At 45.6% G+C, this 23,641-nt stretch overlaps 1 protein-coding gene across 1 annotated transcript in view; it reads right to left on the bottom strand.

Moving 5' to 3' along the window:
* The window catches only part of LOC147626396 (Regulator of chromosome condensation (RCC1) family protein), a 43,132-nt gene that overhangs the window by 5,682 nt on the left and 13,809 nt on the right, over nucleotides 1-23,641 (bottom strand). The window contains exons 2-12 of the mRNA XM_086816503.1: nucleotides 5,789-5,850; nucleotides 5,618-5,685; nucleotides 5,369-5,490; nucleotides 5,176-5,281; nucleotides 5,027-5,078; nucleotides 4,260-4,377; nucleotides 4,086-4,116; nucleotides 3,964-3,987; nucleotides 3,674-3,880; nucleotides 3,227-3,349; nucleotides 2,965-3,018 (exon numbers count right to left, since the gene is read on the bottom strand). Coding sequence (XP_086672629.1) covers nucleotides 2,965-3,018; nucleotides 3,227-3,349; nucleotides 3,674-3,880; nucleotides 3,964-3,987; nucleotides 4,086-4,116; nucleotides 4,260-4,377; nucleotides 5,027-5,078; nucleotides 5,176-5,281; nucleotides 5,369-5,490; nucleotides 5,618-5,685; nucleotides 5,789-5,850 — 967 coding nt within the window. The remainder of the gene's footprint in view (nucleotides 1-2,964; nucleotides 3,019-3,226; nucleotides 3,350-3,673; nucleotides 3,881-3,963; nucleotides 3,988-4,085; nucleotides 4,117-4,259; nucleotides 4,378-5,026; nucleotides 5,079-5,175; nucleotides 5,282-5,368; nucleotides 5,491-5,617; nucleotides 5,686-5,788; nucleotides 5,851-23,641) is intronic.

Raw genomic sequence — 23,641 nt, 5'->3', positions numbered from 1 at the left:
GTTGTGCTATAGGTCTGTGCTAAGGATGTTATGGTAGAGCTTGTTGCACTTTGTGACTAGTTACCCTATTGGGATTCAACTCTTGGACAAGAGTTGGATTGATAGTAAGCAATTAAATCTTTATTGCAAGTTCTACAAGAGAAGTCTTCCAATGGATTAGATAAGAGGCAGTAGACTTGAGAAGATGCTATGATGGATGTTTAGATCTAAGAATTTGCTTACAAAAGCTTGTTCTTCTTATGATTCGTGAGGACAAGAATTAAATTAAGTGGGAAAGTATGTCACATCCCAACCAACCTAGGACTAGGGCAGGAAATGTGAAATCAATGCATGTATTAACCCAAGATTAGGGTTAGGATAAACCCAACATTAGGATTAGGATTAATCCAAGATTAGGGTTAAGGCATAGCATAGGCAGGGTTCACACATAGGCTAAGGGCGCTAGCAAGAGGAGGTTGTGGGATTGGAAATAATCACCATGGGCTAATAATAATAACTAAGGCCTAGTAATGGCTAAAAGCTTATAAATAAAATAGGAAAGCTTTATAAATAAAAGCAAGCCACTTATAAAGAGGTTATTACTATATCATTAACTTGGTGACTCGCAGGCTCAAAGCAATTGGACCTCAAGCTCGGGGGTGAGTCCAGAGGACTCTACAGTTGGGTAGTGAGTTGCTAGCCCCAATCCATTGCGGTCATGCGATGCGTATGGCATCGGGTCTATGGAAACCTTGCTAGGGTTTCTTAGGTATGTCCTCTATCTCATAATCCATAGTGGTTCTATGTCAGATAATCCATGGGCATGGTCTAGTGAGGACTTACAACTTGCCTGCTGACAAAGAATGTAATCGGTATGAAGTGAGTGTACAAAGTCAAGAGAAAGTATGATGGTACCATTGACAAGTACACAGCCAAACTTGTAGCCAAAGGTTATTCCCAGCAAAGGGGAATCGACTATGATGGGACCTTTGCTCCCACGTCCAAGATGACCACCATCAATTCAATGATAGCATTGGCTGCGCATATGGGTTGGCAAGTGCATTAGTTGGAAATAAAGACAACGTACCTCAATGGGAATTTGCAAGAAGAGGTGTATGTAAATCAGCCCATTGGTTTTGTTGTGCCTAGCGAAGAGCACAAAGTGTGCAGATTGAAGAGGCATTGTATGGTTTAAAGCAAGCTCCTCGAGCTTGGTACGACAAAATACATGCTTATCTTCTCCGAGTGAGATCACACTCTATGCCAAGAGCTCACATTCTTATCGTCACTTGTATGATGCTGACATGCCTGTGACAGGGACACAAGAAGTGAAAACTTCTGCCTTCAAGGCTGATTTGAAGTCTTCGATTGACATGCAAGATTCGACGCCTTGTCGTCATTACTACTTGAGCATACAATTTACGCAACAAGATGTTGGCATTGCTATGCTGCAGTATAAGTAGATAAGAGGACTGCTGAAAAGGTTCAACATGGACTCAACATACTACGACTTCCATCCTCATTGATAGTCATAGTGCTATAGCTGCAGCCCAAAATCCAATTTTTCATGCTAGAACCAAGCACATAGAAATTCACTACCATTGTCACAGAGAGGTTGCATGCAAGAGAGATTGGCTGGGTCTACTATCAAACACAAGGCAACATTGCAGATATGTTCACCAAGGGACTTCCTCAATCAAAGTTTGAAGCCTTTTGCATAGCTTTAGGCTTACTATCTTTTGAATACTGATCTGCCAGCACTACTCTAGAGATCACATTATCACTACTAGGGGAATTTTGGTGTGATTAAATAAATATGATATGGCCGGATACAAATGACACAAAAAGTCGACATATGACTTACCTTGTATATAAATGTGATGTGGCCAGATACGGATGGCACAAAAAGTCAACATATGACTTATCTTGTATATAGATGTAATGAAAAAACAAATAGACAACTCTCTTGTACGTTTTCCAATGCACAAGCTCTCTCTCTCTCTCTCTCTCTCTCTCTCTGCATTTCTTTTCACACTCTGCACACAAACCCTAATCTACAGAAAACCCTAATTTCAGCATGTGAAAATCCAGCATCCACTGCTTTGCTTTGATTCTCCATAGCTCCTTAGATTGCCAAGTCAACGCACATAGGAAGCCATGGTTTCCAAATACTAGTGCGTAGAAAGAAATCAGTAGGTGACCAGGTCAGCCTGGTTGTGGGCAGTTTTGGGCAAGCAGTGGGCAGCCCAAGGGGCCCATCCAACCATGTGCCCAAAAGGGCAGCCAGGTGGAGGCTGTGAATGCCCCCTTACAGAATAGCAAAAAGTTTTAAAAACCCCTTTTATGCTCATGAGTGCTCATTGAACAGGCCTACCAGCAGTAGGGAGGGTGAAGTATGCCTATCCCCCCCATCCCCATACATGCACGCACAATCCATTTATTTCCATTGCATTCATCTAGACCCCCAGCTAGCAAAACAAAGCCCCTCACATACGAGAAAGACCCAGAACAAGCTAAAAACAAAGTAGTAACTAGTCATCATCCTTCAGCGGATCAAACAAGATGAATACTGGCAGGGGGCATCAGATAAGAGGGTGATAGGATCACTTTGTTAATGCACAAGAGTGAACATAGGAGGTAATAGGAAGAATTTTGCCACAGCCTGCATGTGCTAAAATCATATCCAAGAGGTCATCCTTCAGCGGATCAAACGAGATGAATACTGGCAGGGGGAATCAGATAAGAGGGTGACAGGATCACTTTGTTAATGCACAAGAGTGCACATAGGAGGTAATAGGAAGAATTTTGCAACAGCCTGCATGTGCTTGAATCATATCCAAGAGGCCCTCTTAGACTTCCCAATGTGATCAATGTACACGGGCACATCGGTATTTCGACTCATTAGTAATTAAACATGTAATTTCAAAAACTAAACAATAACCTTACGAAGGTCAACCTTTTGAAACCTAGAGCACAAGCACATACCTCAAGACGTCCATGCCCTCCAGAATGTCTACCTTCTTAGGGCTAGCTGATGACCTGCAGAAACTCAAAGGAAAAAGTCTTGGCTTGGACTAATATTATCACCATGGGCCAGTTCATCACAAGGGTCAACAAACTCTGTGACCAGATGGCAGCCATTGAAACTACAGCCACAACCTACAACACCCCATCTAGAAAACTCTCAAAGTATATAAAATACATAAAGAATTTTATCAACCAAAACCAGAGTTGTCAAAAACCTTACTTTGGGCCAGTGGGACCATATCCAAGTTCACCGTACAAAGACTGTCCCCAGCTTATGCAGGACTTTTCTGCGCCCGCAAATGTAGTCTTGTCACCACAATCAATGCAATGAATGGCCCACCCACTGCTCTTCATGTTCAGTTTCATAGGCAAACCAGAACTCAGAGAGGAGAATTGCTCTTCAAGAAGTCTTACCACTTAGAAAACGTATAACAAACTAGAAAATAAGGAGCTTTACAAACATAGCCCCAGTTGTGAAAAGGGGAGATCTCACCCGCCTGTCTTTCATAAGCAGGCGGACTTTCTCATCCAATCCCCACCCGCCACCATCTGATGGGTAGGGAAGTTAGTACGCAAAGACTCTAAGATCTCAGCACATTATAAAAAGCCTCACATCCACAAGTATCACAAAATCGCCCCAATAACCATGAAAGCATTAGAGATGCACCTCATATCAAAGACTGGTTTGGGGTACATCCAATTATCACCAGTTGGCTTCACTCTTCCCCACATGTAGAGCTGCCCACCTCCCGCAGTGCAGCCGGAAAATGCAGAACCGGCTGCCACAACTGCTGTCGGCGGTAATATATTATTGCGCTGAAACTGCTCTACAATCCTAGGAGTAAATTCGTCTTTCTGTTCCCGGTGCCCCAATCTGATCAGCACACATTCGGTGTTTTTCAGGAAAATCCAACAAATAAATTTTAGCATTATGTTTGAAAAGTATCTCTGAACCACCTTCCATAGCCTCCGTAACCCCATCTGTCAGCAGGCAAACAAGCACAACGTCAGCATGGAAGCTACCACTTCACCATTAGAAACAATTGAAAAACCCTCGAATAAATCAAAAGATCACCTACGTGTAAACAAAACCATTTGAGTCCACCGCAACTGCAAATACAGTCAGCAGAAAACATACATAGCTTTTAGCCATTTTATTGCCATTGTTGCACAATACTAAACAGGTAGGAAAGTCTTTGAAAGAGCTCCTATTGTAGGCTTGTATCACATTGTAAACATAAGAAGGCACCAACCAGTGTGATTGTTTCCACATGCAACTTTCACCATGGTTCTTTCTGTAAGAGTCGCTATTGCCTTCGGTCGGGGTTGAGGCTCGTAGACGATTTTCACAGAGCTGTCTTTAGCATTGTACTATCAAAACAAAAAGTTATCAACTAACGTCTGCAGGCCCTTAAATGAGAAGCTATCGCACTACACTGCCTATAAGGGGGTATGAGTTTGAACCCGGACACCTAACCCACCAAAAAAAAGGGAATCAAACACATGAGCATCCTTTTTTATTTTTGTTTTCTTTGTGTGTGTGTGGGGGGGGGGGGGGGGGGGGGATGCAACCCTCTAAACATGTGCATGTCACAAGCATGACTATAAAAGACAAGACATGCAATCTGATGCATCCAAACATTTCCAGTTATAAACCTCTTGAGTCTTAACAGTTGAGGGTTAGAGGTGGAATACCATTCTTACTACTTGGAGATCTTGACATTTGCTAAACATGTGCATGTCACGAGCATTACTATAAAAGACTAGACGTGCAATCTGATGCATCCAAACATTTTAGTAATACACCTCGGAAGTCTAAACAGTTGAGGGCTCGGGGTGAAGTACCATTCTTACTACTAGGAGATCTTGACATTTGTTAGTTTCGTTTGTTCTTGTACGAACGAGCTGCTTAAGCATAGTGGTGAAATGTATTATATTGTCCCTTATCAAAGCCTCTACAAGGTCCATGTGACCCGCTCTATTCAGTTAAACTCATCATTTAGCATTAAAAGCAGCTCACCTGATTATCGGTTCCATGGCCGAGCTGGCCGTATTGAGGTAAACCTGCAGTTCTGCATCATAACATTTAATTTCATTCAGCACCGCCATGTTTTCTTTGCCGTGCTCAGTAAAGAAAAAACCTCACTTGAAAAGAAAAGTGTATCATACAAGATAGTTGCTCCTGATGTAGATGAAAGCCAGACAGTGAACTCCGAGCCACAAGCAACATGGGTAGTCTTTGAAACCAAACACTTCACAGGTAAGCTCTCTACTTCTGCAAGACCTCGTCACCCACATGAAAACATCAGTATAATATAATCAGTTCACATTAGGTGTAGCCGAATGCAGTATGAAAACCTACCATTTTTCACAGAGCCAGAACCAAGCTGCCCATGTTTGTTGCACCCGAAAGCAAGAGAATCGCCCTCATCCGTTAAAACTACGGAATGTTGCCTTCCAGCACCAGCTTTTACTACTTTGTACCTGCACTCAACACCTCTTAGGGGTTCCAAGATAGGTATGGGGTGCCTTTGAGAGGTAGAGGGTTCCTGTTGCACCTCAAATACTCAACTTGACTACATTAGTGATTCTCTAAGGCATAGTGACTTACTTGGTTAATGCTACAACCAATGTTGGCAAATCTCGGGTCACAAGATCTCCATGACCCAATTGCCCTTTCTGCTTGTTCAAAAACCATGAGACAACCCCACCTAGTATAAGCAGCTTAAAAGCATGTTTTTTTTGCAGTAACAAATGAAAAGTATACTGCACCTTCCATTACCTCATTTCTCCCCCAAGTAAAGCATCGACCATCCACATCCACAGCGACACAATGGCATGAAGCTGCAAATTTATCAAACTTCAATGCCATAAGCACCCTAGCTACAAAGGGGTTGTTTGGGGCAAGAAAAAATGGATTTTTGAAAACCATACAAAAAATCAAAAAGGGAGCCCATATCTACAAGCCAAAAAGAATCAAACACGACAATGAGTTGCATTGTCATACACACATTTCAAATCCTATCCCAAATCAATGCAAGTTTTGGAATGATGAAAAAGATACTTTCATCAGTGCAATGCAAGTATGAAGACAAGTTACCCAAACAGAAGTGTGTCGAAGTAGTTTGTCGATGCTAAACTTGTCGAATGAGTCTAAATGAGTCTAAATAGCCTCACCATCAGTATCATACACCTAAAGGGAAGTGAACAAGAAACTGTCGTTCCAAGACCATGCACAAACAGGCGCTCTCGTACTAGAGCCAAGCTCACACCCTCACAAAAACAGTGGCTCAAGCCTCCCCGATACAAGTACACAAACAGGTACAAGTACGCGAACAAGTACGAGTACGCGAACAGATACTGGTACGTGGTGTCGATAGCAAGTACTCAAACAAGTACACTTGTGCTGGTTCACAGCACATGCAACTGGTACTGTAGATGTAGGATGATATTCAGCAGGTACTTGCAAGTACACTAGGATTCTCAATATGTACTTGCTAGTACAATAGGATTTTCAGCACATACTTGCGAGTACAATCAGGGTTTCAATATATACTTGCAAAGTACAATTAGGGTTTCAAAATATCCTTGCAAGTAAAGTTAGGATTTCAGCTTGTACTTACAAGTACAATTAGGGTTTCAACTTGTACTTGCAAGTACAGTTAGAATTTCAACAGGTGCACAAGTACAACAAGGTGCACAGGCTACAGCAGGTACTTTCAGATACACAATCAGGTACAGCACAACAGCAAAAGGAAACACATGTGAGAGTCGACTTGCAAAACGAGAGATTAGGAATGATGCGCCAACTGCCAAAAGTGAGATAGGATCAGAGAGAGAAATCATGGGAGAGGTGGGTGGACGTGATGAGAAAGGGATCCATTGTCTATGACACGTGGCATCCCCTTTAATGAAGGTGGGCACCTCTATAGGATGCCTCCTCATTAAAGAGTCCCACGAATGGGTTAAGAGGGTGCCCAAGGCTTGGACAAGCCATACCTTGGTCCTTGGGTCCCAAGCACTGGCCAATGGCTAGTACCCAACTTAAAAGAATGTGAATTCCTAAGAGTCTTAAGAGAACTTCTCCCAAGCTGTTTTTGGATCTACAACATAGTATTTGAGGACATCCAACGCAGCTGAATTTGCAACCTCACTTTGCCCATCCGTTTGGATGGTGAAAAGTTGACGAGAAGTCTAGCTTAGTGCCGATGTTGTCAAACAGAGCTCTCCAAAAGAAGCTCGTAGTCCTCGGATCTCTATCCCCCACACTGGACTTAGGCATACCATGGTGTTTGAACACTTGTGCCACAAATATCTGAACCATATGCTCAAGCTTAATGGTCTTTCTAACCGGCAAGAAGTGTGCATGCCTCATAACCTATCATCAACAATGGTCCGAATAGCATCATTGCCTTGCTGAGTATGAGGCAAATCCATGAAAAAGTCCATTGCGATACTTTCCCATGGCTGCAAGGGAATTAGCAACGGCTAAAGCAAACCTCAAGCCTTTTGTCTCTCAAACAGTCACGTGCATCCCGCACTTGGATGCCACGTGGACATATCTGTACAACAAGTGTAGGACCTAGAGTAGTCCAGAACGAGTCAACCAGGGTTCCACTCTAAGCATCCAGGGTCACGTGTACAAGTCTCATACATGGTCTTGGTCAGGTGTGCAAGTCCCGCACATGGAGGAGTGCCAATCCCTATTGTGAGTCACCGTCTAGAATGATGATAGGTGTTTGGGGCATTGATAGGCTTGTAGCATATAGCTGGATGTGGAACTGCATAATGAGCATATAGCTGCATGTAGAACTGCATAGAGTGCAGGGCTGTGGGTTTACCCATGTTGCCCTACACTTGGGCCATGTAGGCCAGCCCATGGGCCATAGTATTGGCCCACAACAGCCCCCAAGACTTTGTCGGCCAGCCTCTAGGAGGCCAGGGCCCAATAGGCCAGCCCTAGAAGGCATGGGCAGCCAGATGGCCAGCCCTACCAAGCATGGGCAGCCAGTCGGCCAGCCCATGATGGGCCAGCACCTAGCCAGCCAGCACAGCAAGGCGGCTGCAGCCAGCGCTTGGCACATGAAAAGGCCCCTATTTAAATGCTGAATAAAAAAGGTCGCGGAGCATTTATAAACAAGCCGACTGCCTTTTAGCCCACCAACCAGAGTAAATAGGAGCTATAAAAGCCAAGGCTTGGCAAGGGTTTCCACCATCTCATACTCACAAATTGCTGAAGTGTTTCAAGGGCCAGGACAACCAAGGTAATCCTAAGCAAAAGGTGAACTTGACGGTCAAGAGTCAGTACTATAGGCAGCAGATTTACAGCCAAGGTGTGCTTATAGAAATCAGTTTTTTCTCATCATTCAATAAAGCAAATACACCAATCCTTGGTGGTGTTGGGGTAAAGGCATAATGCCCACCCTTATAGTGTGTACAAGCCCATAAGTTATAGTACATAGTACACTTAGTACTTTTAATGTACTAAGTGCACTATGTGTACTAGTGCAATATACATGTGTGATAGGGGAGTCACACACTCATGCCTCATGAGTTGACTTATCCCCACAACTCTCTCTCTCTCTCTCTCTCTCTTGTTCTCTCTGTGTATGTCTCCCACACGAACTCTTAACCTAACCCTAATTCCTGTTTCTCCCACACAACTGGTATCAGAGCCAATCTGCAGCTCTCTGCATGTGCAGTATTCTTCCAACACGATGGTGGGCGTGGAGCTGGTGAAGCGGGAGACTAGGCAGTCGTAGGCCTTTGTCCATACTCAGGCGTAGCCAGGCGCCTACTCGCCTACAGCAACCAAGGCTAACACAGCTTGAGCGAGTAAGATACGCAGGCGCTAGGCGTAAAGCCACAAAGCGTGTAGCACTACACGGCGTTAGACAAGTAAGCGAAGGCGGCAGCAAGAATTACAGGCGTGTCAGCGCTGCCAGGCGCCTACAGCAGCGCTCGCAACAGGGGGCCCTTTCGCTCGCTTGGGAACTGGTGGCTGACGCAGTCAACGCCTTCGAGTCAGTGTTGTGGTGGCTATCGCGAGTCATTGCTGTGGTGGCTGACGCAGTCGACGCCTTCGAACCCAACTTCCATGAGCTGGCAAGATCTACTATCATGTTGTCTGTGTCAGACTCATTACTTTTCAGCATTCGTGAAGAGAAGACAGCTTGGGGAATGTGGTAGAGATTGCAGGACTTGTATGCCCAGCAAAGTGCCTCAAGCAAAGTGTATCGGTTGAAGAAACTCATAGCTCTTCAGATGAAGGAAGGGGCGTCTATGACAGCCCATCTAAATGAGTTTAATGGTATTGTCAGCCAGGTCATTAATCAAAAGTTGGCAATGGACGATGAGTTCAAAGCCACTTTTCTGTTATGCACTTTGCCAGAGAATTGGGACACATTCAGGACAGCCACTAGCAATTCGCATGCTATGCTGTCATATGCAGATGTTGAGGGTGCTCTTCTTCAAGAAGAGATGAACAGGAAAAACAACTCTGCTGGAAAGTCCAATGCAATGAATGCACGTGGGAGATCCCAGCAAAGGGGAAAAAGCCAAGAAAGGGGAAGGAGCAAGTCTCGCTCCAAAAAGGATTTGGAATGCCATTATTGTGGCAAGAAGGGACACATTAAAAAGCAATGCTACAAATGGAAAAATGATCAAAAGGAAAAGGGAAAAGGCAAAGACAAAGAGAAAGATGAAGCCAAAGATGTAAAGTCAAAGGGCAAAAGTGGAGTCAAGATTGAAGAAATCAATGTGTCACATGCAGGTGGCAGTGAGGATGAGGTCCTATTTACGTCTTCACTTGATGCCCATTCACTTCTTACAGGTGGTCATGGTATGCACTCATGGATCATTGATTCAGGTGCCTCCTTTCATGTCACAGGTTGCAGAGACTTGTTTGTCAGGTATACTGCTGGCAATGAAGGAGTGGTTTATTTGGGTGATAACCATGCATGCAAGATTCTTGGCAGAGGTGATGTGAGGCTTGTGTTTTCAGATGGCTCACAGCTTATGCTCCATGATGTCAGGCATGTGCCTGAGATCAAGAAGAATCTGCTTTCTACTGGACAGCTTGATGATGCTGATTATGTTACCACATTTGGTAGTGGAAAGTGGAAGATTAGTAAGGGCTCACTGGTTGTTGCCAGAGGCTCTAAGGTGGACACTCTCTACTTTATGCATGCAGGTGTTTGTCACCATGCTAATGTAAATGCAACCGAGCTGCCGGAAATTTCTATGTGGCATAGCCGGTTGGGACACATGAGTGTCAAGGGAATGGAGCAATTGTCTCGTTTGGGTTACTTGTCTTCTCTAAAGTTTTCAAGTTTTCAGTTTTGTGAGCATTGTATATATGGTAGGCAACTACAGTGCCCCCACAAGAAAGCTCTTGGACAGAAAGATGCTCAGTTAGAGCTTGTGCATACAGATGTATGTGAGATGCCTCAGCTTTCTTTGGGAGGGGCAAAATACTTTGTCTTTTATTGATGATGCCACACGCAAGGTGTGGGTCTATCCTCTTCGTTTGAAGAGTGATACATTCTCAGTGTTTCAGAAGTTTGTTACGCATGTTGAGAATCAAACTGGCAAAACACTGAAAGCTTTGCGTTCCGACAATGGTGGAGAGTATATGTCCAAACAGTTTCAGGACTTTTGTGATGCTAAAGGCATCAAGAGGGAGCTCTCTACTCCTTATGATCCTCCACAAAACGGGACAGCAGAGAGGATGAACAGGACCATTCAGGAGAAGGTCCGTTCTATGTTGTCACATGCTGCATTACCTCATGGTTTTTGGGCTGAAGCTGTTATGACAGCCGTTCACCTTATAAACAGGTCACCTAACACGAGGCTTGGTGGGAAAGTGCCAGAAGAAGTATGGACAGGGAAGCCTCCGTCATACAAGCACTTGAGAGTGTTTGGTTGCGTTGCGTACGTGCACATACGCAGGGAAATGCGCACCAAACTTGATCCTAAGTCTCACAAATGCATATTCCTAGGATATGGTGACAGAGGTGAAATGGGGTATAGACTTTGGGATCCAATAATTAGAAAGATTATACGCAGCAATGATGTCTTTTTTGATGAAACATGCATGTATAAGGAGCCTGCAAGGCAACAGGAGCCTGGCAGAGTCATCTTTGATGATGATGGACATCATGGACAACAACCAAGGGCTGTAAGTCAGCCATTACAGCAGGAAAACCAGCCCTTAAATGGTGCTGAAAATGGTCCAAATGGACAGCCAGATATGGCAGAAGATATCCCTATGGATATACCACAGTTAGAGGAGATACCGGGCATGATTTTTCAGCCTTATGGCATGGAACAGGAGCCACCAATGGGTGATATGCAGGCTGGACAGCAACCTGCAAATGATGGTCATTGGGTACGGAGGTCCACTAGACCCTCCAGAGCCCCTGACAGGTTTGTTCCAGGGGTTGACTACTTGATGCTTACTGACTGTGGGGAGCCCTCATGTTATAAAGAGGCTTTACAGAGGGCAGACAAAGCTCTATGGGAGCGTGCCATGAAGTCAGAGATGGATTCTCTGCATAAAAATGAAACATGGAAGTTGGTGCATTTGCCTGCAGGCAAGAAGGTTTTGCCTTGCAAGTGGGTATACAGGCTCAAAGTTGCACCAGATGCAAAGCCAAGATACAAAGCCAGGTTAGTGGCTAAGGGCTTCAAGCAGGAATATGGTGTGGACTTTGAGGAGATCTTCTCTCCAGTGGTCAAAATGACCACACTTAGAGCTGTGTTGGCTTTGGTTGCGCATGATGATCTGGACTTGATTCAGATGGATGTGAAGACTGCTTTTCTTCACGGTGATCTCCATGAGGAGATATATATGCAGCAGCCAGAGGGTTATGCAGTGAGTGGAAAGGAGAAGCTTGTATGGAAGCTGAAAAAGAGTCTTTATGGGCTCAAACAGGCACCAAGGAAATGGTATCATAAATTTGATACATTCATGAAATCCTAGAAATTCAGGAGAAGTGACATAGATCACTGCTTGTACACCAAGAAAGCTTTGGATGGCAGTCTATTGATCCTCATCTTGTATGTTGATGATATGTTGATTGCCGGGAAATCTCGTAAAGAGATGGATGCCTTGAAGCAGAGGCTGCATCAAACCTTTGATATGAAGGATTTGGGTGATGCAAATCACATCTTGGGTATGCGGATACTTCGGGACAGAAATCAGCATGTGTTGTATTTGTCTCAGAAGGAATACATTGGCAAAGTCTTGCAGAGGTTCAATATGGACGGGGGGAAGAAGACTAGTACTCCTTTGCCTCCATATGTGAAACTCAGTGCTATGGACAGCCCACAGTCAGATAGAGACAGGGCTGATATGGCCAAGATTCCGTATGCTTCAGCTTGTGGCAGTCTCATGTATGCCATGGTTACTACTAGGCCGGACATTGCATTTGCAGTGGGAGTGGTTTCTAGATACATGGCCAACCTTGGCAAGAAGCATTGGGAAGCGGTGAAAAGTGTCATGAGATACCTGAAGGGCACACAGGATATGTGCATTTGCTTTGGCAAACAGGATGCATTAGTGCATGGTTACACGGATTCGGATTATGCCAGTCACCCAGATAACCGGAAGTCTACTACCGGTTATGTATTTACATTCACAGGAGGTGCTGTGTCATGGATATCCAGGATGCAGAAGTGCACTGCCTTATCTACTACAGAGGCCGAGTATATTGCAGCCACAGAGGCTTGCAAGGAGGCATTATGGCTATCTCGGTTAGTGGTTGATTTGGGTTATACAGGGGATATTCCATTGTTGCATTGTGACAGTCAGAGTGCCAGAGAGGTGATAGAGAACAAGCAAATTCAGCTTGTTAAGATTCATACGGATGACAACCCGGCTGATCTGTTGACAAAGAGTTTGCCTCCGGAGCGTTTTGCTCATTGCACACACTTGATGGGTATTGGATGAGGCCAGTTTCAGCCTTGATATGGCCTTGTATATTATCATGTACATGCTGATTTTTCTTTTCCTTCATTTAAGGGCACTTTGCCTTTAAGTGGGAGGTTGTTGGGGTAAAGGCATAATGCCCACCCTTATAGTGTGTACAAGCCCATAAGTTATAGTACATAGTACACTTAGTACTTTTAATGTACTAAGTGCACTATGTGTACTAGTGCAATATACATGTGTGATAGGGGAGTCACACACTCATGCCTCATGAGTTGACTTATCCCCACAACTCTCTCTCTCTCTCTCTCTCTTGTTCTCTCTGTGTATGTCTCCCACATGAACTCTTAACCTAACCCTAATTCCTGTTTCTCCCACACAGGTGGCGGGCCCTTCATAGGGTATTTGGGATCCAATCAGATGTACCTTGTCTTTGTTGTTCTTCTTCTCTCTCTCTCTCCCCCTCTCTTGCACTCTTATCTCCACTACATTGTGCAATCGTGAGAGGAACCAAGTGCTGAAAATTCATTATCAAAGTATAATCCTGTCCTTAAGCTTCCGCATGTTACAGTGGTATCAGAGCTTTGCCTTTTGGTGAAGAGATTCAGCCTTTTAGCTAGGGGACAAAGGATATACGGCTTCGTTTCGTCGGCTAAGATAGATTTCAAGAAAATGCCTTATAAAGCATTAGAGGGACTTGAGTTGGCAAAGAACACAAGGTCTGTTCTTGATATTTATGGCAGTTCTTTCGTTGGCCGTTAGCAGAAAAAAGTAGTCAATGAAATAATGTCACTTGATAGTTAGCCAGATTTTTCTATACCTCTTTACTCAATAGCTTTTACTCCTTGATACCCTCAAGTATGTGTGGTTTGATTTTGTTAAGGAGTTCCTTTTCATATTAAGCGATCTATGTCAAAGGGATCTAGTTCGAGAACCCATTGACCGCTGCGGGGCCTCTATTCATAAAGATTCTTCCTATTATCTTTTTGGTCATAAAGGTTATTGGATACCTGAAAAGTATCATGAAAGAAAAAAAAAACTTCTCTTTTTTCTTTTCATCGTCTAGGACTATTACTACCCACATTATTCAGAGGTTGAGTATGAAAAACCCAATGTCGCGGTATTCCTTGAATGTCACCATAATTATCTGAAACTTCCCTATAATAATGAAATAGCCTTCCCAAGAACAAGAAGGGAAAGTAGCCCGAATAAGTCTCGTAAATTATTGGCGGAGCAATTAAATAGCTAAGTCCTACTATTCCCTCTCCGTGTATACTTCAATTCACACACACTAGATCATTTGCCTCAATCGCCGGCAAGGCGGCTATTCACCTCAAACACCACCGGCGCGGCAAACGCTTTGCGCTTGCCATGAACACATGGAGTTCGGGATTATACGCTCCACTTCAATAGATTTCACGAAAAACCAGCTACATCTGATCTTGGTTATTCGGATAAGGAAAAAAAAAAGAATTAAAAAATTCACTTGTGCAGTTGATTTTCAAACGCTAGTTGCAATCACATTTCGGTGTGACTCTTGTCCCTCAAACTATAGCCACTTCATCACCATCAGATGATGAAGAAGATGAAGATCTCCATCTGTCAACATGATTCCTTCGCTATCATACTCTGGCTTTGCAATGACGGTGACCGCAACGGCTGGCACCACATCATCATCATCTCTTGCTGTTAAGTTGTTAGTACCAAGAGTATGTACGGATCGTGCGATAAAACACACATAAGTTCAACAAGAAAGTGCATGTATCCTCACCTCCTTGGGTGTCCCCAACGTGTGGAGATGGCTAAAATCGGCAACGGCGGCCGGCCCAAAGTTTTTTTGGCCCAAAATGTTTTTAAAAACTGCCACATACGGCCAATGAGGTATAGCTCAAGTGGTGAAGGTGTTTGCCTAGGACCAAGAGGTCTTGGGTTCAAAACCCCCCTTGGTGCTTCCTCAACAGCATCGCCTACGGGTGGATAAATAAGCGCCTATGGGCGGTGAAAATTAGGTAACTATGGGAGGATCTTGGGCCAAAAACTGCCACGTACAGATCCGTATCGTACGGTACAATACCGTACACTAAAACATACCTTATCATAAGGTACGTACGTCATAGTGACAGGGGGACGGCGGGAAGCCCACGTGGGACGTGGGAACGCCGTCCCGACTAACGGCAGTTGCGTAACGGCGGCGGGACGGCCTGGGGGATGGAACGGACGGGACGTGACGAGGGGACAGGCGTCCCCACCCGGGGGACGGGGGGACGTCTGCAAGGGCGCAACGGCTACAAATTCCAGCCGTTTTTTTTTTCGGGTAACGGCTACTAGCCGTTGGCGACTGGCCGTTTGAGAGTTTGAGAGAGAGAGAGAGAGAGAGAGCTGCCATATGCTATATAATGGGCTGCAAGCTACTCCTCTTCTACTCAAGCCTTCCAACTTCCAAGACTTGAGTTCCTCTCCACCATCTCCCTCTCCTACTCAAGCTTTCCTCTCCACTATCTCCCTCTCCTACTCCACCACCTTCCTCTCCACCCTCTCCCACTAGACTACTTCAATCTTCCCTCTACCTCTTCTCCTACTCTACCCTCTAAGCTCTCTCCACCCTCTTCTACTAGACTACTTCAATCTTCCCTCTACCTCTTCTCCTACTCTACCCTCTAAGCTCTCTCCACCCTCTTCTACTAGACTACTACTAAGTTACTAACTATTCATGGCATCCTCTTCTCGTGCGGGCGGTAGGAGTAAAACAGATGGGTGGTCATGGTGGGATCAGGTCAACTTCGAGCCTCCTGCTCATGCGGGGGGTGCACGTCCATGGACATGCAAGCTTTGCCTATATAAGCATGTGGGTGGGGCCAATAGGGTGAGGGCCCATTTGTTGCATGAGCCCGGTCATGAGGTGAAATTTTGTGAGCGGGTCACACCGGAGATAAGAAAGGAGCTTCTTGCAAAGCTTGCCGCCCATCAAGCTTTGAGTGCAAGCCAAAGGGTGCGTGGAGTGGATCCCAACACTTATGTCACTCCAACCCAAACATCAGGTTCTACATCGGGTGGTGGTGCATCTTCATCTACCCCTCTACCACGTCCTCCTCGTGGCACTACTCGAGGCTTCACACAAGCCGCCTTCTCAATGCCGCAACCTAGTCCACCCTCTCTCTCTCGTCGGCAAAGTACTCTTGAGGGGAGTTGGGATGCCAAAAAGGAGGAGGAGGTTGATGCCGCGGTGGCCCACTTCTTTTTTCATGACCACATTGCTTTTCGTGTGGCACGGTACGTATTTCACTCACATGATTTCATCATCATGTCTCACGAGTCACGATTCACGGGTCACCATTTTGCCATTCTAATTACTTACCCTCTTTTTTTTTTTAATAATAAATAGGTCCGACTACTTCAAAACGATGGTGAAGAAGATTGGCGAGTACGGTCCTCACTTCACACCGAAACCTTGCGGACCACTATGCTTGACAAGGAGAAACGCCTTGTTGAGCAAGCAGCGGCAAACACAAAGAGACAATGGGCTCGCAATGGAGTCTCTTTGATTGCAGACGGATGGAGTGACACGCGGAAAAGGTCTATCCATGGCCTTGTGGCATACTCACGGGAAGAGATGTACTTTGTCTCCTCACATGATGCTTCAGGGACGGGAAAGAGTGCGGATGTACTTGCTGCTGAGTGGAGTAGTGCTGTCGAGATTATCGGCCCCGAATGTGTGATCGGTTTCGTCACGGATGGTGAGGCGACAAATAGGACAGCGGGAGCTATTCTTGAGAGTATGTATCCTCAAATCACCGTCTCTTTTTGCATGGGACATTGTCTCAATAATCTTTTGAAAGATATTGGGAAATTGTCATGGATTGAATCGGTGATTGATGATGCATGTGCAATTATGACCTTCATCAACAATCACACATACCTTCGATCCGAGTTTGGGAAGAGGTCCACAAAGGTCCTTCTCAAGTACTCGGACACTCGCTTTGCATACAACTTTCTTATGTTGCATCGTTTGAAGGATTGTCAGGGTGCCGTGCGGCAACTATTCATCAGTGATGAGTTTTGCTCCTCATCTTTTGCACGTACACAGGTAGGGATTTCATGCAAGAAAAAGGTCGACGATGCTGATTTTTGGGAGGACCTCAAGCGCACTGACGCCATGGTGCATCCCATTGTCCACTTGCTCAGGATTGTTGATGCTATGCAGCCATGCATCGGCAAAGTATATGAAGCCATGGACCAGATGATAGAGAGTCTTGAGAAGCTTGAGCCAGACGTAGATAGATATGAGGAGATCCACTCGCTTTGTGTGGCGAGATGGAGCTCATATTCCTCTCCTTTACATGCAGCTGCTTTTATGGTGGACCCAGAATTTCAAGGAAAAGGGCAGGAGGGTGATAAAGAGGTGAGCAACGGTTGGAGACTCATCTTGGATCGCCTCACGCCGGATGCAGAAATCAAGCACAAAATTAGAGACCAACTCTCTAATTACAGGGCATTTCAAGGCTCATATGGATGTGCAGATGCGCAACAGGACAGATTCAAGGTTGGTGCAGCATTATGGTGGGAGGACTTCGGATCAGATGGACCAGAGCTACAACAGTTGGCGATTTGGATCTTGAGCCAGTCCGTTAGCTCTTCTTGCCTAGAGCAATTATGGTCCTCCTAGAGTCACATTTCATCAAAGAAAAGAAATCGGCTTGGGGTGGAAAGAGCTAATGATCTTGTCTTCATTAGCGCAAACTTGCGCATGCTTGGCAAGAGTGCAAGATGCAATGCCGATACTTTTACACAGTGGGAGATGGAACAAGAGGAGGCAGCTACAACTATTGCACAGGAGGGTGGGACAGATGGTTCTCATCATGAGCCTTCATCGGATGACGCAACCCCCATCCACACTTCATGCACTCATGATCATGAGGCTAGCACCTCTCTTACTGGGAGCACAGAGTATGAGAGCAAGTGACTTATATTTTGTATCGCCTAGGCCCCAACATCTTTTGAGTATATCTATTTAATGTTATCAACTTTAAAGTCTTTCTTTTCCAACTTTGCAAGTCTTGACTCTTGACTCTTGCACCTCGTAGCGTAATTTAATTTTAAATATAATGTGCATCATGATTCATAACTTTTGGAGTTAGAAAGCTTGTTGTTATTGATTGATTAATCTTGATTCTTTACTCCTCTAAAATTAACAATTTTGAGTGCCGCCCCCACCCCCCGTCCCCGTTCCTACCTTTAGCCGTCCCCGTCCCCGTCCCCGTCCCCATCCCCTGGTAACTATGACATACGTGAAGATGCGACCTTGTGCACGATGATATTCAACAAGTACTTGCAAGTACAATAGGATTTTCAATATATACTTGCCAAACAATAGAGTTTTCAATATGTACTTGCAAGTACAATCAGGGTTTCAGCTTGTACTTGGAGATACAATAGAGTTTCAACATGTGCTTTTAAGTACAGTCAGGGTTTCAACAAGTACACGATCGGGTATAGCAAGGTGTAGGCGGCTAGAGCAAGTACTTGCAAATACACAATCAAGTAGAGCACAGCCGCAAAGTGGAACACCTGTGAGAGAGTCGACTTGTAGAAGGAGAGGTTGGGAACGATACACCAACTACCAAAAGTGAGATAGGATGAGAGAAAGCAATCGTGGGAGAGGTTGATGGAAGAGATGAGAAAGGGATCCATTGTTTGTCTATAGGACATGTGGCACCCCCTTTAATGAAGGTGGGCTATAAGGTGCCCCCTCATTAAAGAGCCCCACGAATGGGTTTTAATGGGTTAAGAGGGTGCCCAAGGCTTGGACAAGCCATACCTTGGTCCTTGGGCCCCGTGTATTGACCAATGGCCAATGCCAAACTTAGAAGAATGTGAACTGCTAAGGTTATAAAGTCTTAGAGAAATATACAAAGGTTTAAATAAATACCTACCACCTATTCACATGCCACAAACCATGTCAGAACATAGGGCATTCGCACAGTTCACAAGTGGGCATTCCTTGCCCATGATATGGACAAGTCATAGTAGGTTGTCACATGAAATCAATTTTAAGCAAGCAAAGATGCATTGCATATGCATTATGCACTGGATATATCTCTGGTTCTTAGAGCCTGTAAATAGCTGGTCTTTTCCCGAGCACAAAACTGGCTCAATAAGACGCCTAAACTAGGATCCCTGACAAAGGATTCCACGTCCTGGCAACACTACAGGTGACACAAGGCCTAGCCTCCCGTAGGTGGCACGAGGCCTAGCCTCAGTACGGCCAACACGAAGCTCCCTGGTCTCCCATACCTTAGCACGAAATAGGGGAAGACCACTTGGGCAACCAAATAGTGACAGTTTGTGGCATGTGAACAGTGGCAAGTAATGCCTAAACACTTATTCTATTCTAATGTAAGATTTTATACCTTTATAAGATCACATCATTAAAACCGAGGGACCCAATTAATAAAGTGCCTCCTTCTCATGTGTGCAGAGGGAGGTGTGGACACCCAACTTGGGCACCCCTCGAGTACCCACACAATTAACACAAGTATGACAAATGTGTGGGATTGGTTGCCAAGTGGCCCATGGTTGGTGCATGGCCCAAACCACCCAAACTTGTGCTTGAAATTACATGTGTTTTACAAGTTCCATGAAAGGGAGATTTTTCCATGGGAAGTAGCACGTGCACACATGTTTGCATGTTTGAAATTGTGCTTGTGTGAACATTTTCGTATAACCGCCTACTAAACGTATCCAGTTCGTATACGAAAATGTGTGTGTGAACATTTTCGTATAACCGCCTACTACACGTGTCCAGTTCACAAGCAAGGGACATCCACGGCCCATCCATGAACTGAGCCATGTCTTCTGACGTGGTTCGTGGCATATAAACAAGTGGTAAGTAATGCCTGAACATGTGTTTTATTCTAATGTAATGTTTCATGACTTTATAAGGTCACACATCATTAAAACCGAGGGGGCCAATTTAATAAAGGGCCCCAATCCCAATCTATAGAGAGCACCCCTCCTCATGCGTAGAGGGAGGTGTGGACACCCAACTTGGGCACCTAGACACCCAAATTGGGCACCCCGTAGGCACCCACACACACTTAAGGAAAGTATGCCAAATGTGTGGGACTGGCTATGTCATGACCCTGTGAAATGGGTGCAGCATAAGCGTCCGCATGGTGGTCAGTGAGCAAGATAAAAATTTTAAGATTCATACTTGGGTGGCTGGACAAAAAGGTAACATGTGTGGACAACCCCAAGTGTGAAGGGGGACCAAGGGATTAAAGTTCATAAGGTTTATAACCTTGGGTGGCCCCTAGGTAGGTTTTAAAAACCATAAGTGCTCCCTAGGAAAGTTTTAATAACTTTAAGGGCCCCTAAGATAATTATGGGAGGGGGTACTCCACTTTTGGAGTACACGCCTCTCTCTCATGGGGGGGGCGTGTACTCCACTTTTGGAGTACACGCCCATCCCCTGAGCATCTCAGGGGATGGGTTTATACATCGACCACGGTACATAGATGTATACATGCCACACAGCTCTCGCGTTGCTATTGGACAACTACGAGTCTCATCACATCAGCTAGAGATAGAGGCTGGGAGAGCGGCACGCGTTCCTAGAGCTGAGCGGATATGCAGATTGTGCCGCGAGGAGGTGGAGACTGAGGATCACTTTGTATGTAGATGTAGAGCTCACCAGGGGGTCAGAGATAGATATGCAGGATTGTTTGAGGAGCACTCTTCACTACATCAGATGATGGAGGCCTCGAACCAGCGACAGCTTGGCAGACTACTACTAGAGCTTCATAGTTCTCGAGAGAGACTCCTCTAGACACCCGCTCCCACTAGGGGTGGGAGACAGTCCCAGCTCAGATTTCTTCCAGAGAGCTATGCCAGTGCCAGCTGATGTACCACGTGGGGTGACCGCACAGAGAGCAGAGGAATTGAGAGCCAGGAGGAGACCTAGACAGACTGGACATAGAGCACCCCGACTCCGTCACCGAGAGATAGCAGCTATCCGAATGAGACACCAGATGGAGACACAGGAGAGGCTAGCTCGCTTTCATTCAGACTCAGGGTACATGTTCATGCCATTCACAGCCTCAGCATCGGCGATGTATGATATCTTATATCCCTCTTATGGCACTGGATGGAGTTAGACATAGATCTGCATAGCATGCTTGTACTACCCCTTCAGCATATAGAGATGCATCTTGCCTTAGCACTCCATCCACATCCCCACCCCCCTTATATCGTTTGTATATGGGCTCCACCGATCCATGATGATTCATGGTTGTCTCCAGACACATGCACACTTTTTCTTTTGTTTCTTTTCTTCCAATGACCGGAAGAACACAGTTGTATTATTTTTTGTCTCATAGGCCGTCTCGTAGACGTTAATATCTCTCTCTCTCTCTCTCTCTCTCTCTCTCTCTCTCTCTCTCTCTCTCTCTCTCTCTCGCTTTTGGGGAAAGGAGGGCAGTCGGGCAAGAGCTACAGGCGTGGAGTTTATTCTCCCTCTCTTGGGACTGCAGAATTACGCTGAGGCGCCTTCATCCTTGAGGAGGCTGGCGGGCAGCGCAGGTTGGAAGAGGGATTTTCTGAAAAAGAAACGCACACAGCAGGCTGCAGGGCTGCGCCTCTCTTATGCTTGCTTTTTGGAGGGACTGTAGGCAGGCAGCGCAGATTTTAGGGCTGGTTTCAGGAGGGAGATCACACAGACTGGCTGAAACGCACACAGCAGGCTGCAGGGCTGCGCCTCTCTTATGCTTGCTTTTTGGAGGGACTGTAGGCAGGCAGCGCAGATTTTAGGGCTGGTTTCAGGAGGGAGATCACACAGACTGGCTGCTGTGCTGTGCTACAGGACAGAGATACAGGTCTTCTTTCTTTCTCTCTCTCTCTTTAGCTCTTGAAGAACTGGGTGGCTGGCTGCAGAGCATGCAGGCGCCTACAGATTCTCACTGGTTTTCTCTCTCTCCCGGCTGCAAGACAAGAAGACAAGACAGTACGGAGCTTTTCCTCCTGTCTTTTCTCTCTTGTGGAAAGCGACATAAAGACTGTAAGTTTCTCTCTCTCTTTGTGCGCAAGTGGGACTGCAGGTGATGTCATATGGAGTCTCTCTTTTCACTGGCTCAAGATTGTTCTAGAGTGGTTCTCTCTAGCCCTTTGTGAGAGGAAGGGTTTGGCATTTCAGAGGGTGGAAACAAGACAAGATTGTGGGCTGATTTGGATGAGTTTGTGGACTGTTTTCATGGCTGAGTTTATGGCTATGTGCATGGTTCAGTCAAATGCATATCTAAGGCCTCATGGATGTACAAACTTAGCAGATTAGAGGAGATAACAGTACGGTGTTCTTGGGACACAAGGCTGTGTAACCTCTATGCTAAGAGGTCCTGAGGATTGGCACATTGGACTTGCAGACATACGAGCCATGAATGGCCATGTTGTAATCATCTAAATCTTTTCCATTGAAATTGAATAAAGAAATACCGAAAGGGGCGCCAAGCTTTGGGGCCAACAGGTGTCGTTCTCTTTCTTGTTTTGGAGCACTCTAGCTCCTGTCTATTTGTTTATTAGCTGGACTACAATTGGATTGGGTGACTACTAGTCTACCGCACTTTGGTTTCTACCAGAGGTCGGTTTCAAGCTACCAAGTGACCCACAGTCGATGCATGGACCCAACCACCCACAAGACTCATGATTCTCTTCTCAGGAAGCTAGTCAACTATCTTTTGTAGTTTTGTGCCGACAGATATTTTTGTACTTGTTCCATGAACGGGAGATATGTCCATGTTACTATTTGCACATGCACACATATTTTGCATGTTTGAAACTGTTTTCGCATTACATGTATTTGTGTGTTTGCCTACCTGACGTGTTACTTACTGAGCGGGGACGCCTGTCAGTGAGTCGTGAAGTTTGCCCTGTATTCTGACAAGTTTCAGTGCATGTGAACAGGTGGTAAGTATATGGTACATGTTGTTTTAATGTTTTATATTCTAACCCTTTGATTTATAAGGTTAGGGGTTCACACTTATTTAAAAGTGGGCACCCCCTTTGGGCACCCACTTTGGGGCCAAGGTGGGGAGCCCCACTTTTAAGTGTGTGGGGGTGGGCATGGTCACCTACCCCCACTAATCCCCCACATGCATGCGTGGGTATCACTAAGGTTAACTCCACCTTTATTTTATTAAAAAGAAGGGCTCTCTTCAAGCGTGGCATGCATCGCTTCTTGCGTTTGTCCATCACCCATCGCTTCCTTCTTACGTAGACAACCGGCGACTAGCACTCCGGCTCCACTCAGGCTGCGCATGCCACCTCCAGTGGGCTGCGTTTCTGCATACGGCCAGCAGGCAGTGTTCATCAGCAGCAACAGGCGGCCTTTCTCCTTAGACTGCGCTCCGTCCCCCATACAGGTTGTGCAGGCTACACTGCTGCTCTTCACAGGTGGCTGAGTGCTCTTTGCTGCTGGCTGCGCCTGCTTCTACAGGTGGCTGAGAGTTATTACAGGCAGCTGTTTACTCCACGCTGCACTCTCCCAGGCGGCTGGCTGTACTGTACACCTGGCGGCTGCTTCACCATCCATACAAGAGGCTGCCATCTCTCCCTTTACCACTGCACGTAATCTGTCCCCAGGCGGCTGGCAGCATTAGCACTACAGGCGGCTGCCATCTTTCTCTGCACTGCTGCGCATACACCCTTCAAGGCGGC

The sequence above is a fragment of the Cibotium barometz genome, chromosome 22, assembly GCF_041138505.1.
Source record: "Cibotium barometz isolate CiBa-2024 chromosome 22, ASM4113850v1, whole genome shotgun sequence".
NCBI lineage: Eukaryota > Viridiplantae > Streptophyta > Polypodiopsida > Cyatheales > Cibotiaceae > Cibotium > Cibotium barometz.
The sequence above is the reverse complement of the archived record's forward strand: the minus strand, read 5'-3'. Positions and strand labels throughout refer to the sequence as shown.